The following is a 16,425-nucleotide window of genomic DNA, read 5'->3' as shown; positions in this document are numbered from 1 at the left end:
AATATCGCTTAATTTATCCAAAGAAGTCAGTCGTGTCTTCTCTTTGTTCAGACTAACGAGATTCTCTCTAGAGTCTTTGGTAGTCTTTGTCGCACTTCAGAAATATTTACTTTCGGATACTTGAAAAATTAAAAGTTACCCATCTCCGTCCTCTAGGACTGGTGAGGGTGAAAAATATATGCTCAAATCATATACCTCTATGAATAGAGCAGTTCTCGTTTGAAACATCTAACATGAAGTTTGCAGGTTGCACTTAAATTTTGAATACGGGATTGTTTTTACCTCTAAAAATTAAAAAAGGGTAGGTACTCGATAAAATGAACTGTTTTCGAGAAAAAACTATTTTTGTTTAATATGATTTTTATTACATAATTTTGTATGTCGGTTCAACGTGAGCTTCTTCTAATATTATGCATTATCTAGGTCTACGAATTATAGATTGTTGGATCGAGGAGGCCAAGCCACTGCTCCTCCTCTTCCTAGCCAACGATTTTCGAAATGCCTGTTTCATCATTTGATTTAGAACTGTCAGACTAAAATTTGGTGGTGCCCTATCATACATGAACCAGATACCATGTCGCATTGCAAAGGTAGCTCGTCTAAAAGTTTTGGCAAGTTGTCTTGGAGAAATTCCAAATAAAGATCCCCTGTTAACCATTTAGGCAATACAAATGGTCCGATGATTCCAGCCCATATGTTAATGAATTCAAACTGGCGCTGATGATGCGTCGCAATAGAAGCATGTATATTTTTTTCTACCCATAAATGCAAATTATGGGAGTTTATGATTGATTTTTACAAAATCCAGTTTGGTCCGTTAAGAGAATTGAACTGATGAAATTTGCATTGTTACAGTACCTATCTAATCTTAAAGCCAGTTTGAAAATTATATCCTTTGCGGAACGTCTACAGGAAGAAGTGCATGGACTTCCTGTTTGCGATAAGGACGCAATTGTTGCGCTAGAACCATAGATTTTGGGTAATTAAACTGGGCGGCCAATTTCCGGACACTTTTTGAAGGATCTGCTTCTACGGCATTTAGGATATCTCATTCAGCGACCTCACCGCGATTGATTTGATTTCCATAATTGTGTCTGGCTTTGGCAAATGTTCCTAAAATTATTTATAGCATTTTAATTCTACATATTACCTACTTACTCAAAAAGTACGCTAATGCAAGTACCAAATAAATTGTAATTTTTACCAATCTCCCTTAATTGCTGATCCTCTCTTTCAAAAGTTTTCCTGTCAGGAATTCTTCGATTAGGAAATCGTTCCTCATAAAGCCTTCTAAGGCAAGTTCATACAATAAATGCATGTCGGCATATTCAGCAAACGTAAATTCCATTACGGAAAATAAAATAAATCTGAGGAATAAAAAGAAAATAAGGTAAATATCACAAGTTTCGACACACTCTATTGTTAACTGACCCAGACTCAGATATTTACTGAAATTTTTATTTAACTCGGTATTGACATTTAAAAACAACCATAGCACCAAAAAACAAAGGGAAAACAAGTATAAATAAAAATGGCATTTTTAATAATAATAATAAAATGACTTTATTTCTAAGATGTTTGAAATGTACAATTAGCAATCTTAGAAAAGGCGAAGTTTAGCCTACGGCTACTCTACTTAACCTAGGTAAAAAATTTTAAATACAAAAATATGGAATACAAACACGATGCACACACACAGAAAATACTGTTGTAAAAATTCACACAATTGTTCCTAAAATCGTGACAGGAATAAATTGTATCAGACTTTCATACATTATTTTTAAATATTTAAGAATATCTATAATTTGTTGGTAATAATTTTACAACTGTAAAAAAGAATCACATTGTAAATGTCAAATTTTCTCACAATTTTTTCCTGTTACGATCTTAGGAATAACTGTGTGGACAATGTTTTTCCCGTGCAGACAATGTAAGTAATAATGAAAGCATAAAAATAAAAACAAATGTGTTACAATATGGTTGTCGATATTATTTTTAAAATCAGTAGTAAGTTAATAAAGTTTAGTAGTAGTTATATAACTAATAAAAAAAATATTTACGAAAATTATCTGTAAAAGGCTGCTTACAATGGTTACACAATTATACAAAAAATTTTATATTTGCGTAGATAGAAAATATTTTTAAAAATATTTACGAAAATTATCTGTAAAAGGCTGCTTACAATGGTTACACAATGCATTGTAGATAAATACAGCGATATACGAGAAGGATCTCTGAAACAATGCTGAATGATAACGAGGAAGTGCTAATCTTCCAGAAAATCTAATATTAACAGAATGAAAATTATATCTAAAAGAGAGTTTCTCCCTAAGGTAAGGTGGTGATGATGTCTTCAATATGTTATAAACAAAAACTGCCAAATTATATTTAAACAGGTTATCAATTCTATGCCAGAATAACTGATTTATTTTATCTGAAACGTAGTGTATCTTTTAAACGAATCTACAACAACAGTTCTGAATGACTTGAAGACGATTTTTTGAATATTTATCTAACCATGGATAAAAAACTGTACTACAGTATGACATAATTGGCAATACTAATGTTTTCATAAGTTTATTTCTTATTATAAAATTTAAAATATGTATATTCATGTATAAAAGCCTTAGAGCACCATAGCATTTTTTTATCAAGGAATTTATATGCTCTTTAAAACGCAAGTCAGTGTCAAAAAATAAACCGAGATTTTTTAGTGTATTAACGGGTGTAAGGGGGTGTTGATTTATATTTAACTGGAAATTTGCATCAATAAATGCTCTTATTGCATGAGAACTAAAACATATAGCATTGCATTTAGCTGCATTTAATTTTAAAACATGTTTTAATGAATACTCCTGTAGGGATATCAAATCTGAATTTATTTTACTACAAGCATCGTCAATATTTTTTGGACAAAAAGTAAATGAAAGTTGTGTATCGTCGGCATAACATTTCATTTTAGTAAAATTCACGCAATTAAACATATCAGCTGTATAAATTAAAAATATAATCGGTCCGAGAACAGAGCCCTGAGGGACTCATGAAGTAACAGGCAAGGAATTGGAACATTTATCATCAAAAATTATTTGACGTCTATTATAGAAATAGGATTTAAAAAACTAATAGCAGTATTATCAAAACCGAAATATTTTAATTTTGAACAGACTAAAACATGATCAAGGGTATTAAATGCCTTTGAATAATCAAGTAAAATTAAAGCTGTAGCATATCCTCTATCATTGGATACTGTATTAACAGCTATCACCGATGACATTATTACATCATTGGATGTAATAATGTCATCGGTGATAGCTGTTAATACAGTAGTGGTACTATAACCCTCTCGAAACCTGATTGAAGGTGAGAGACGATGCCACATTCCATTACGTAACTATATAAACGTTTCTGAATAACTTTTTCTAATATCTTAGAGACAGCTGGTATAATAGATAGGCAGAAAAAGAATGCAAATTTCATTGGTTTATTTCTCTTTACGGATGTAATAAAAATCATATTAAACAAAAATAGTTTTTTCTCGAAAACAGTTCATTTTATCGATATCAGCCAAGTGCCTTTTTTTAGTTTAAGGTTCAAGCTATCTAAAAATATTATTTTTGCGTCTTTATCATACAGGGTGTAAAAAAATTAAAAAATAAGCCAAATTGTTTTCATAGGTCAATTTTTAAAGGGTCTTATCTGTTGTCCATCGTATTAAAAAATAGTTAAATTACACAAAGTATTTTAAAAGTTATTAAAAAAAATCGATTTTCAGGGGCATCCTTTAGAGGCCTGTATCCCCGTAGGGGGGGGGACGAGGGCTAGAGTAAATTTTATTGAAGATGAAATATAAAGAACCATGAAATTTTTTAATAAAAGAAAGGAATTTGAGAAAGTTGTACAATTTTTATAAAAGTAGTTGCAAGTGCAGTATTTATGTGAGAAAAATATTTGCAAAAGTATTATTTTTAAGATGTGAGAGTGCATAATGATTAGAACGTATTGGCAAAGAACCGACTAGAGCAAACAGTGTTGCATATCAAAGAAGGAGCTGCTGCTACACTTAAAGACAATGTTTAGCATAAACCTACAATTTGTCATAAATTATTATTTTTTAATAGGTATGGAATTATTGAACATTTCTAGGAAAGTCCTTGATAGTCTTGTATTTGGAATAAATCAATTTAAGAATCGCCAGAAATTCCCAGTCAGTCGGATTTAAGCCATAAAGACAAACGTTGATGTAAAAGAAAAAGCAAAGATAATTTGATCAAATTGTAGCAACATTAATACATCAAAGTGGTGAGTTTATAACTAAAGTTAAGTGAATCAAGCATATAAATAATAAACAAACAACTTTTAATATTTAGGTAGCTGTACACAAAAATAAGATATTTCCACTTTTTATTCTAAATTTTTATTGTAAACATGTAATTTTTTTATTTCTAGCTTTCCTAGAAATGAAACTTTACTGGACAAGGACAAGGTTCTTTCTATCGAAAAAGAAAATTGGGTATGGACAAAAAATAACGTAATTTGCTCTGAACACTTTAAAGCGGATGATTTTCTCCCCTTTTGTGGAAGAAAAATAGTACGACCCAACTCTGCACCTTCCATAAAATTATTTTGTGGTGTATCTTCTTCCATTTTAAGCAAGAGTACTTTATCGAGTTCAATTAATACAGGAGCTTTGACCAACAAATTGATGTTACAATCAAGTGAATCATCTTTGACCTATAACGTTACTGAAGTTCCAGTAGGTACAACGTAAAAAGAAGAGACAACTGAATTTAAGATTTGTAATTTAAAAATATAGTAGTAATGCTAAGGATGTTAAATACGTACCCTGCCAAATTGTTTGATACGGACCTAATAAATTAAGAAATAATGTTTACAGTAATTTTATTTTCAGTGTTCGGAATACATCGAATGGTAATACTAGTACTGATAGTAGTGCTAAGAGGAGAATTATGGCAATGAAAACATACTTTAATGGATAACTTTAATAATGAAATTGAAAATATCTTTGCAGTACGTCTCTTTCTACAACGAAAAATGTTAAACTGAAACGTAGACAGGAAACTTACCGTTCAGTCTTTACGAAAAGAAATTAAGGACGGATTATTCAGAGCTCCGCATTAAGACAAAAATTAAATAATTATTTTTAACCATCAGTAAATAAATATGTTACGTTATACAGTGTTTTATTTTAATATACAAAATATTTAGGAATTACATCACAATTTTTTTTTATTTCATATAAATTGAGTACCTACCGCAATCTGTTAAAAGTTTATCGTATCAACAATATATTATTATTGGTGTGATTAATATTCTCTGTTGAACCTTCTGTGAAACAAGATAGTTATAACATAATTAAAGTATCATTCAATGTAAAAGATAAGCACAATGTCGGAGTGTGTGCAGATTTATACATATGATAGGTAATAATATCCTATGCAGTTATGATACAACTCTAGCCGTTGTTCTTGAGTAATATAGTATTTAATATATTTTTTATGAAGTGCATATATGAAAATTTAATTTTTTATTATATAATAAATATTCAGATATACCTAGAAAATTATGAAAAATAATTCATATGTAATTGAAAATTTCAAAAGTACGTATTTGTTAGTTCATATTTCATTTCAAAATTTAATGTAAAGTTATGTGCGTTTCTAATTTGAAATTTTAGAACTGACCTGGTAATGTAATATAGTACCCCCTCGTATCTAAGACTTCAAAATGGCGACCTCCTTTATTAACAAGTTTGCGCATCTTGACGCTCATTCTCCCTACTCCATATCTCTGCCTCCACCGCACCGCACCTTCAATATCAATGCCGATGGAACCAACAACTACAGAAGCACCAGAAGATTAATTAGGGAAACAAAAATAATAAAACTAGAGATAAAATAAAACAAAATTTGTTAAAAAGAGATCATTATTAGTCTTAACGTCCAAGTCTTTGTTGAAATCTCATCAGAATCATCCTATTACGTATATCTAACAGAATTATCATTTTATCTGCCCAAATTTCACAAAACAGGTTTTAATGAAATTTAAAAAACTCCACAATTTGGGTTTTTACATATCTTGTTCTACCTAAAAGAATTATATTGAAAAAAGATAATGAAAAACGTAATTTGCATAATGAAATGAATTCCTAATCCTAATACCTATTTATAATAAGATTGTACTATGCCCTTAAATTATAATAAAAAAAATAAGAGCTATTTTATAGAAGGTCAGAAACTGTTTTGGAAATCCTTAATTTCTGGCATGGCTAATATAATCAGCAAAATGATTTTGTACGCAACATTTTACGGTTTAGTTAATCTAATTTGACATAAAAGACGCAACTAATCTTTGAGGACAAATTTAATATTCCTCTCAATATGAAATTTTACTTTTCTTATAGAAGAGTTATACAGGGTTATTCAAGCAACTGGTTCACAGAAATATAAGTTACCATCATAGGATTTTGTTGAAAATTTGAATAGCCGAATTACTGACCACGAACTTTTCAATTAAAATATTTTCAAAACTGTTGTACTTCCGCTTATACCGAAAGTTACCTCCAACTTTGTTATTTTAAATGGAACACCCTGTATTTTATTGCATTTTTGGATTCTACGTTAAATTTTAGTCACTTTGTACAAACTTTTCCTTTAAAATTAATTATTGGTATCGAAGTATTTGGATAAGCATGAAAATATTCCAACACCAAATTTGATTTCATTCATTAGCTGAAACTGAAACATTTTTCTTGCTGTTAACTTTCCCAAAACGCAAAAAGGTTGATTCATTCTTCCTAAATTTATTTTTTGTCATTGCTAGTAAATGAGGATATCTTTCATTAAATGTGCTTCATGTCCCGTTCAGAACCTTGTTACATTCGCCATGAATAAAGAATAAGTTTAAACTATCACTATTCGAATAATTATTCACTTCATCCATTTTTAGGAACACAGAAACGTCAGTGAGTCTTTTTTTTGGTGCTCTGACAGGACAAAGCCTTTTGTTTTCATAGGTAACTAAGGGTTTCTTACACGAAACGTGATTTTTCGCATTTTAAACAGAAAAGTGGTGATAAATCAGAAACCATCAAGAATAACTATAGCAACCCTTGTATGTACTGACGTAGATTTTTCTAGTGAATCCAGAAATGCGAAAATATACAGGGTGTTCCAATTAAAGAAATTACTTACACACGTTTGAATTTCCTCGGATTTGTCAATTAGTTTTCAGAGCCCTGTATAAAACTGGCTAATTTTGAAAACATTGTAAGGAACTGCATGACTTCTACTGTCAGTGACCCAAAAATATTGAAAATTTCGTGGGTCGTAACCTGGGTATTCAAATTTTCAACAAAATCCTATCATGGTAACTTCTAATGAACCAGTTGCGTAAATAACCCTGTATTCATTTTGTATTTTATTTGCCCAATATAGGTATTGCTTTTGTAACATGGTTCTTTTTAGGGATTATTATTCAATTATATTGTCAGATGAAAGATGTAGATTAATTAAAAATTAAAAAATATATATATTTATCTGAAAATATAGTTTACATTTTCTAGAGTAGATTGAAAACAAAAATTATAAAATCCATTAATTTTTCTGTTTATTATGATTTTTTAAATTTCTGAAATCATCCCTTAACTTCCAGCCTCCCTAACTCTGTCAATTTTAATAGTACAAAAAAAGTCAATTGACAATTTTTATGTGGAATTTTCTGCTCTACAACTTTTATAAGAAACTGTTTTTTCTACCTCTTATTCCTTTTGAGTTATCTTGAAACACCCCTATATTTTATTCTTTTTCACCCCTGGCCGAGGGTGACAAAAAATTACTGTCACTTATTGTTATTACTTATATACCTTAAACTAACTTATATCAAAAATTCAGGCAAGTCGACCAAAATTGCGATATAAAGGCCCATTTAACTGGACTAATGTTTAAAAATTCTGATATAAGTACTTACTTACACAGACGTTCAATGGAGTGTTTTTAAAGATAATTCGTGGTAATGATTTCATTGATAAAGTTGTAAGGGTCCCAGACACAAAACACGACAAATAGAGAATTACCAATTTAACAGAAATTAAAAACTGAATTAGAATATCAAGTTTTATTTATTATTTTCATTCTTTAATATTGTCATTATTAAAATAAAGGCGAATAATTAATTACATGACAAATATGTAAGTAAAGTGACTGTATGAAGGTATAGAATAAATCCCAGAACAATATTATTGGATAGGGTATTGTTTTTATTAATAGGAAATTAATACTTCTATAACAATTGTTTGGAAATTCAGTGATAATCGAACCTGTTGACTTTGAAAGGTGAAATGTGTCACCTGTGAAGCACTTCATTTAATAATGTATTTGTCACTGAAGTACTTCCAGAAAAAATCAGGTACTTGCCATAGGCAAGTACTTGTACATAGGCATATTTTGAATTAGTTATAGGTATGCTATATAAAGTAGTAAATTTTTCTTCACGTTAGAATTGTTGTATTGAAAGTGAAGCAATTCAAAATCAGAAGTCAACATGCATAAATAAATTGTTATTTTAAATCGCGTTGCAATTTTCGTTTATACATCAGCTAAAGGTGGTAAAGAAATGCACGTTTTTCATACGTTTTACTGAAGAAATATTTCATTTTCATTTCACCTACAAATATTCAGGGTAACTTAGAACTTATCTAAAAAAAATTTTTTAAATGTACAGGGGGCTCTTACAAATACAATTTTGTAAAGAAACCAAAAAAGGGCAGTTCGAAAATGATTTAAAAATATACTTCTGCACGGCACTGGAAACTAGTCATGGCCGCAAAGTGTAATAAAAATGAAAAAACAAAAAATTTAAAGAATTTCTTTCCCAAGGAAAGAAATAAATAAAATTTTATAACACCTATTTTATATCGGCAAATTTAACTACTTTTGCCGCTTTTGCTATTATTAATTAATAAAATTAATTTGTGGTTTTCAGTAATAAAATAATTTGACATACCTGATGTTACAACTGTTCAAAATTTTGTTCACCAACGTGTAAGCACATTTAGGTCTGTCTTACCCAGTTTCTACGAACTAACAGAAATGTTGTTTTGCTTCACCATAACACAAATGTCTTGCTTGACCATAAATTAAAATGATATCCATCAACTCCGAGTTGCTATACACGTAAGCCATTTTTAAAACTTGAAAAACTAATGTAAACACTATAGCAAAAACGTTAATACTAAAATCGGATTTCAGCATTCGGATTCGCCTAGGGCCACGTTGCGTACAGCGAAATATTTTAGAGTAGCCCAGCTATGTAAGGGTTGTAAATAATATAACTTCAATAATTTTTTTCTTATAAGGAAACTGAAAAATTTACAACATTTTTTTACGATATTGACTCCATTTTTCATGACGCATCTATTCCCAATTTTTTTCAGATAACTTGTGAATCACCGTGTTTGTATATTTTAGACAATATTACAAATAATAAGTACCATTATCTATTAAAAGTTTTTCAATAAATTGTTATTTCTTCAGTATTTTTTTTTTGAGTCTTTGAAATACCCTAACGTTATTATTATTATTTGTATTGCTATTAAAAAGTTTATTTATTTTTTAATTATAAAATTACAAATTTCAATAAAATATGGATTATAGGTAAGTATAATAAATTCTCTGATAAAAATAGTAGACGTTATTTTCACAAAAACTTGAAGTACAACAAAATATATATCGAAAAAGTGAATAACACTTGTTTTGGAATTAAATAACATATAATAACAGTAAGCTTAATAAAGAAAGAACAGTAAAAACATGAGTAAACAAGAAATCAATATTGGCAAACCAAAATATTCACATGTCAACTTTAACTCTTAACAACCAACATAAAACATACAATTTTGCATTGTTTAATTGAAATTTACATTACTTAGACTAACAATTTGCAAATTAAAATAGATAATAATTTAAATAACTTTCGACCAGAGCTTGATAGAGTGTTTTCAAATGTTGGGCATTAATGACTAGACTTACAGCAAAAAACTAAGTGACATTTTTATAGGAAATTAAATTGGCTAAAAAAGGTCCCTAGTATTAAAGCTAGTTCACGAGATAAATCATTTATGAGAAAAATGCAAAAATCGATAAAACTTTAAGGTTTTTTTAATGAAACTGTTCAAGTCACCTAGACTCATTCAAAGAAAGATAGAAAGATTTCCCTATAATCGCCTATGTACAATAAATAGAAAATTTTAAAAAAATTATAGGTTTACGTGTTAAATCAATAGGAAAATTGTAAAATCAAATAGCCAGAACTTAAAATTAAAATTAAGATTTGTTTGATGAGAATATTTCGTCAATGGAGAGAAAAAAAAATGAATATAATAATTTCATTAATAATACAGTTGTAGAGAAATAAAAAACCTACTTTTAAATCAAAATTTAAAAATTTAAATAAAATCTGTAGAAGGCCCTCGAAGTTGTGTACCATTTTCTTGGTGCTCTATAAAATATCTCAGACATTTGATAACTAGTTAATTCACAATGGTTGTAAAATTATAATTAGACACGAAATTATCAACAAAAATAACATGTCATAAAGTGCAATACAGAGTATTCTTTTTATCGAAATCTCAAGTATTTATGATAAAAAGTTCCTAGAAAATAATAATTTTAAATTTAGTTTCGATTAAGAATAGAATCAATTAATATTTTTGTGTTATTTTTATTTGCTTGACTTGGTATAATGTATAATCCTTTATATCAGCTACTTAACTAATGGCATCGGTTTGACTTCAAACTGTCAAACAAGGAGTAATATGTTGCGAAAAAATTTTTATCTACATTTTTATATGTTATATAAATGGAAACTTTTGTGCCTCTTGACTGTGCTTCGTAGAATGCACCAGTCACCGTTAAAAGTCCTATAATTTAACAAAGTTAGAAGCATTGTTAGCAGACAGTTAAACAAATGAATTCAAGCCTTTCACAGTTACATACACCTAAGTAATAGTTTAGAAATTTAAGCAAAGTAGTTGGTCACTGCTGACAAGAACTTAGAAAATAGATAATGCTTATCCTGAAAGATGTACTCTGTATAAGCAACTGATTGATAGATTTGGATTTCAGAGTTTACATTTGAGGAGAAAATTAAATTCAGTCACTTTCCTCTACAAGTTATTGAATAGTCAAATTGATTGTCCTGAGCTTCTGAGTCAAATTGTATGAGTATGAAAAGAGTATGAAAATCACTTCTAAAAATACTGAAATTTTTTATTACTTGCGAACAAGAACTAACCTTTTATTTAAGTCACCGATATACTTACAATAGGCGTTTTCGAAAATTCACTTAGACTGCTCAGATCACTATCTTCATCTTTGTCATTCTTATGGTTTTAGAGAAAGAGAACGATATATCTAGATCACTACTAGTGGTACAACTTATTTAATACACTGTTAAAACCATCACAAGTTTTGTTTGAACTTTTTTTTTTATTATTACCATAGCAACGCCAGTATGAAAGACGCCATCTTGAAATTTTTAAATTGGCATAATTTCTAAATGCCTTAATCAATTTCAAGAAACGACAGCTCATTTTAAAGAAATATTAATAAAATTTATTTTTATGACACGGTAATAAAAATATTATTTTCATGTGCAACAGAAGACGACGTTAATCAGAAAAGTTTTGTAATTGTCTCCGTTTACTAAAAAAAATTAAATGCAACAATATAGGTTTGACCATTTACTAAGAAAAACAAATATACAAACCGTAGGTCGACATCTTTTTTCGTTTTCAAGTTATTGCTAAAATAGTGAAGTGGTGCCAGAACCTCCTCCTTTATTTAGTTTTCTAAATAATATTGACATAGTTCAAGCCAAAATTAAATTGTGAACTATACTAAGCTTGTCCTTAAAAAAGTACTTGCTTTATTTTGAAATTTTTTTGATAGCTACTGATAGAAACCTTAAGAGGAAAGTATGAAAAAAGATATAATAGTAGAAACATTTAAATAAGACTTATTGGGACTCAAGATTAAACGCTTACAGGATGTTTGTGGTGACTTGCTGGCGTCCACCAAACCTTCAATATCAATACCAACGGTACCAACAACAACAGAAGCATCAGAAGGTTAACAAGAGAAGAGTCGACTGGGTCTAAAAAGTTTTTGTCTAAAAGACCTTATTCATTAGTAAACACGGTTGACAAAAATTAAATCCTGAATTGTAGGGTCGATAGTATATTAGGAATAAACCATTACACTGTCTAAATAAAGTTTTGTACATTTTCTTAAACTTCTGTCAATTATAAAGATGCAAATAATTAGCTATATGATTTTAGAAAATCAAGTCCGAAACAATATTATTAGATAGAATATTATTTTTATTAAGGAAATAAATAGTAGTATAACAAATGCAAGTGTAGTGATAATTGAACATTTCCATTTTCTGTTAGATGTTATCAACTGCGAAGCACTACATTTAATAGCGCTTTTATCACTGAAGTACATACTTCCAAAACATAAATAAATTAATCATTTACACAGATAATATTTTCAATTAGTTATAGGTACACTATATAAAGTTGTACGTTCTTCCAGCCATTTACTTACAATAGTTGCATTAGTAGCGAAGCATCCCAAAAACCAGAACTCACCATGCAGAAACTAATTGTAATTTTGGGTCTCGTTGCAATTTTCGCTTATGCATCAGCTGGTAAGTAATACATTCACTCTTGTCTCATTGAATTCAAGGAATATAGAAATATTTAAATTTTTTCTCTCATGCAAATATGTACCTTTAAAATAGTTTTAGACTCAGTAATGTTTAGATAATAATTATTACTACCTTTTAACATTTTTTTTAAAATAGTCATTTCGACACTTTAGTTTAAAATATAAAACAGGTAGCGTCTAAAAATTATGATAATTGAATGTTTAAAGGAGCAATATTATTTTGTTAAAAATTTTAGAATTAGTAGTACCAAAAAGACTGCATTTACTTCAGTTTAAGTTATATATTATTGAAATATCCTGAACTTTAGTCTAATATATTTATTTTCGTAACGAACATTATAACTCTTCTACGATTTATGGTGTAGTAGATAAAATAATTATGATCTACTTCTACTTTTGATTTAATAATTTATTCAAGACTTACTAAATGTGATTTAGAGATAAGACTGATAAGTGCAGAAGATTACTATAGTTGACCTAGTACTAATTACTAAAAAAACAAGGAGCACAAGCATTACTTAATACTATACTATATCTAAGTAATTTCATTATTGTTATCTACATTGTTAAAGGACTAAATCAACAGTTTTCAAAATAAGATGAGGTTAAAATTAAAATAATGGTATTGTGAATTATGTATACATTATTGAAATATGTTATTGTATTCAACTAGATTATAATTTTGAAGGTCAGTATAAATTTAGTATTAGCTACATATTGCAAATTATTTAATAAAAATACAGTTCACTTGGCAAAAATATTAATTAACGTTTGTAATTTTATTAGGTCTTCATTTGCAATATTAATAAATATAATAATTATAATTTCCCTATACATTTAAACTAGCACAAGTTATATGTTTTCTTTAAAGCATTAAAAGGCAGTAATATTTGGTAATTTGTTTAATGGCGCATTAAATACAACTATAATTTAATTATCCATTTTTGCTTTATGTAATTTTAAAATTTTCTAAAGTAAGGTACTGGTATTGCTGAAATTAGACCATTAAAAAATTGTTAATACATAAATATTATTCACAAATTGAATACTTAAAATTTTCTAAAATAATAATCTAGTCCAAATGTCAACTCTTAATATTGATATTGTATTGTTAATAACCGGCAACTAGTATAAACTACGTACAAATTAAATTCGAAATTCATTTATAAGTTACACTATATCATAATTTAGCTTCTTATGATACTTATTTACAATATGCTGCAAAACGAAAGTAATTGCAAAAACTGAAAATACGTTTAAGAAGAAAATGTAATACTACTTGCTTAAATTGTACATTATTATGGTTCATTTCGATATGACATTAATTCTTATTGAATTATGACTTTCCTGCCACCATTTTTGGCCTTCATCTTTCATTCACTTGTCGACTAGCAATACCGCAGAAGAAGTTTGATTCCTGTGATGGTGAATCGGTCCTGGTTAACTCATAAGTCTTTTCGTTGACCTCACGTCTCTTATGTTTTAGTACTTAAGCAAAAATCACAAATTTTATCAAACCATTTGCTTCCACGATTCCTCTTCATTAACTTGGAAAACTGTAGTTTGCATTTCTAAACAAATACTTTTCATTGGTCTCCATATATTCTCATACCTGTATTAAACTATCCGTAATTTGTATAATATTTAGGGAACAAAAGTTTTAATTCGATTTTTATTTAAATTTTAGTTGAATGTCCTACTGACGACGGGAGCACACCCCAATATTACCCCCATGAGACAGAATGCGGAAAGTTCTACGAATGTGATAATGGAAAAGCCCAACTCTTCGAATGCGCCCCCGGAAGTTATTGGGACTCGCGACAGGTTATTTGTAGCACCGAAGCAGATTGTGGTGATTTGCTGACCTCAACTGCTACACCACCGCCATCGCCCACAGATTCCGATTAATTCAGTTTACAGGAAATATATTATAAATAAGTAAATTTCTTGTTTATTTTAAATTGTTTTCCACTTACAATAATGTAACTGTGTTCCCCTCGCATAGAAAAAAAATATAATAATATAACTGCATGATAAACACTTAAAAGACATGGAGGATGGCAGTCAACTACTGTGGCTGATGTAAACTATTTTGAATTCAGTAAAATAGCACATTATCAGTCAAATAAATTATGTGATGGTTCTTAATAGTAATTTTATAAAGCAACTCAACATACACGTGAAATGGTGACCATTGGTGCAACCATGCCTTATCCGAAAGTTGATTGTTTCGGAAATACAGGATGTTGAAAGTTAAAATTTTAAATCGTTTTTTTTTGCGATTATTCAAAAAATATGTAGGTTAGGAGCTTGAAAAATTCAAACTATTTTTTTTAGGCGACGAATAAGATGCGTGTTGTAATTTCAGCATTGCTCATAGAGGGCGCCACTTACGACCAATTTTACCGAAAATTTAGTTAATAACTTTTTACCCTGTATATTTAACATGAAACTTGATTCAAAACCTGAAAGAGCTATCATTTTTCCATTAATTATGTACTCTTGTTTCATTTCGGTATCTCGATCCGTTTTCGAGAAAAATCGATTTAACGAACACTATGTTTTGATAATATGAGAAATTAAAAGCGAAACAAACCAAGTGTTTCTTCGTGTTATTACAACAATTAACAATAAAACAAATGAAATTCGTAATAATGATTTAAAGTCAGTGTTCGAAGAATCCACCGTTGACATTTACACACTTTACACAACGTTTTCTGAGAGATCTTCGAGTTTGAAACAACATATTGGGATTGCGTTTGACTTCGTTGGCAGCGATTTGTATTCTTTGCCACAACTCTTCACACGAGCCAATAGATTCTTTGTAAACTATATCTTTCATTCGAGACCAAATAGAAAAATCAAGAGGATTGAAGTCCGGACTTCTGGATGGCCAAGCAAAAATGCTTACATGGCCAATCCAGCGATTTGGAAAAACTGCATCTAAATATGCACGCACTGGCCAAGAAAAATGCGGTGGAGCTCCGTCGTGCATGAACCACATGTCTCTTCTTAAATAAAGTGGAACTTCTTCAAGCCGTGGAAGCATTTTTACTTGGCCACCCAGAAGTCCGGACTTCAATCCTCTTCATTTTTCTATTTGGAAGAATCTATTGGTTCGTGTGAAGAGTTGTGGCAAAGAATACAAATCGCTGCCAACGAAGTCAAACGCAATCCCAATATGTTGTTTCAAACTCGAAGATCTCTCAGAAAACGTTGTGTAAAGTGTGTAAATGTCAACGGTGGATTCTTCGAACACTGACTTTAAATCATTATTACGAATTTCATTTGTTTTATTGTTAATTGTTGTAATAACACGAAGAAACACTTGGTTTGTTTCGCTTTTAATTTCTCGTATTATCAAAACATAGTGTTCGTTAAATCGATTTTTCTCGAAAACGGATCGAGATACCGAAATGAAACAAGAATACACAATTAATGGAAAAATGATTGCTCTTTCAGGTTTTGAATCAAGTTTCATGTTAGACATACAGGGTAAAAAGTTATTAACTAAATTTTCTTTAAAATTGGTCGTAAGTGGCGCCCTCTACGAGTAATGCTGAAATTACAACTCGCATCTTATTCGTCGCCTAAAAAAATTTAGTTTCACAAATTTTCAAGTTCCTAACCTTCATATTTTCAGAATAATCGCAAAAAAACGATTTAAAATTTTAAC

The 16,425-nt window shown here is 29.5% G+C and overlaps 1 protein-coding gene across 1 annotated transcript; it reads left to right on the top strand.

Moving 5' to 3' along the window:
• Positions 1 to 12,584: 12,584 nt before the first annotated feature.
• LOC108914514 (peritrophin-1-like) lies at positions 12,585 to 14,692 on the top strand. Its single transcript, XM_018720340.1, has 2 exons — positions 12,585 to 12,729; positions 14,437 to 14,692. Exons 1-2 carry the CDS (start codon positions 12,672 to 12,674, stop codon positions 14,655 to 14,657), a joined length of 279 nt encoding a protein of 92 aa, XP_018575856.1. The 5' UTR covers positions 12,585 to 12,671; the 3' UTR covers positions 14,658 to 14,692.
• The last annotated feature ends 1,733 nt before the right edge of the window (positions 14,693 to 16,425 follow it).

This window comes from Anoplophora glabripennis, unplaced genomic scaffold (genome assembly GCF_000390285.2).
Source record: "Anoplophora glabripennis isolate ALB-LARVAE unplaced genomic scaffold, Agla_2.0 scaffold50, whole genome shotgun sequence".
Taxonomy (NCBI): Eukaryota; Metazoa; Arthropoda; class Insecta; order Coleoptera; family Cerambycidae; genus Anoplophora; species Anoplophora glabripennis.
This window is presented reverse-complemented; position numbering and strand designations above follow the sequence as displayed.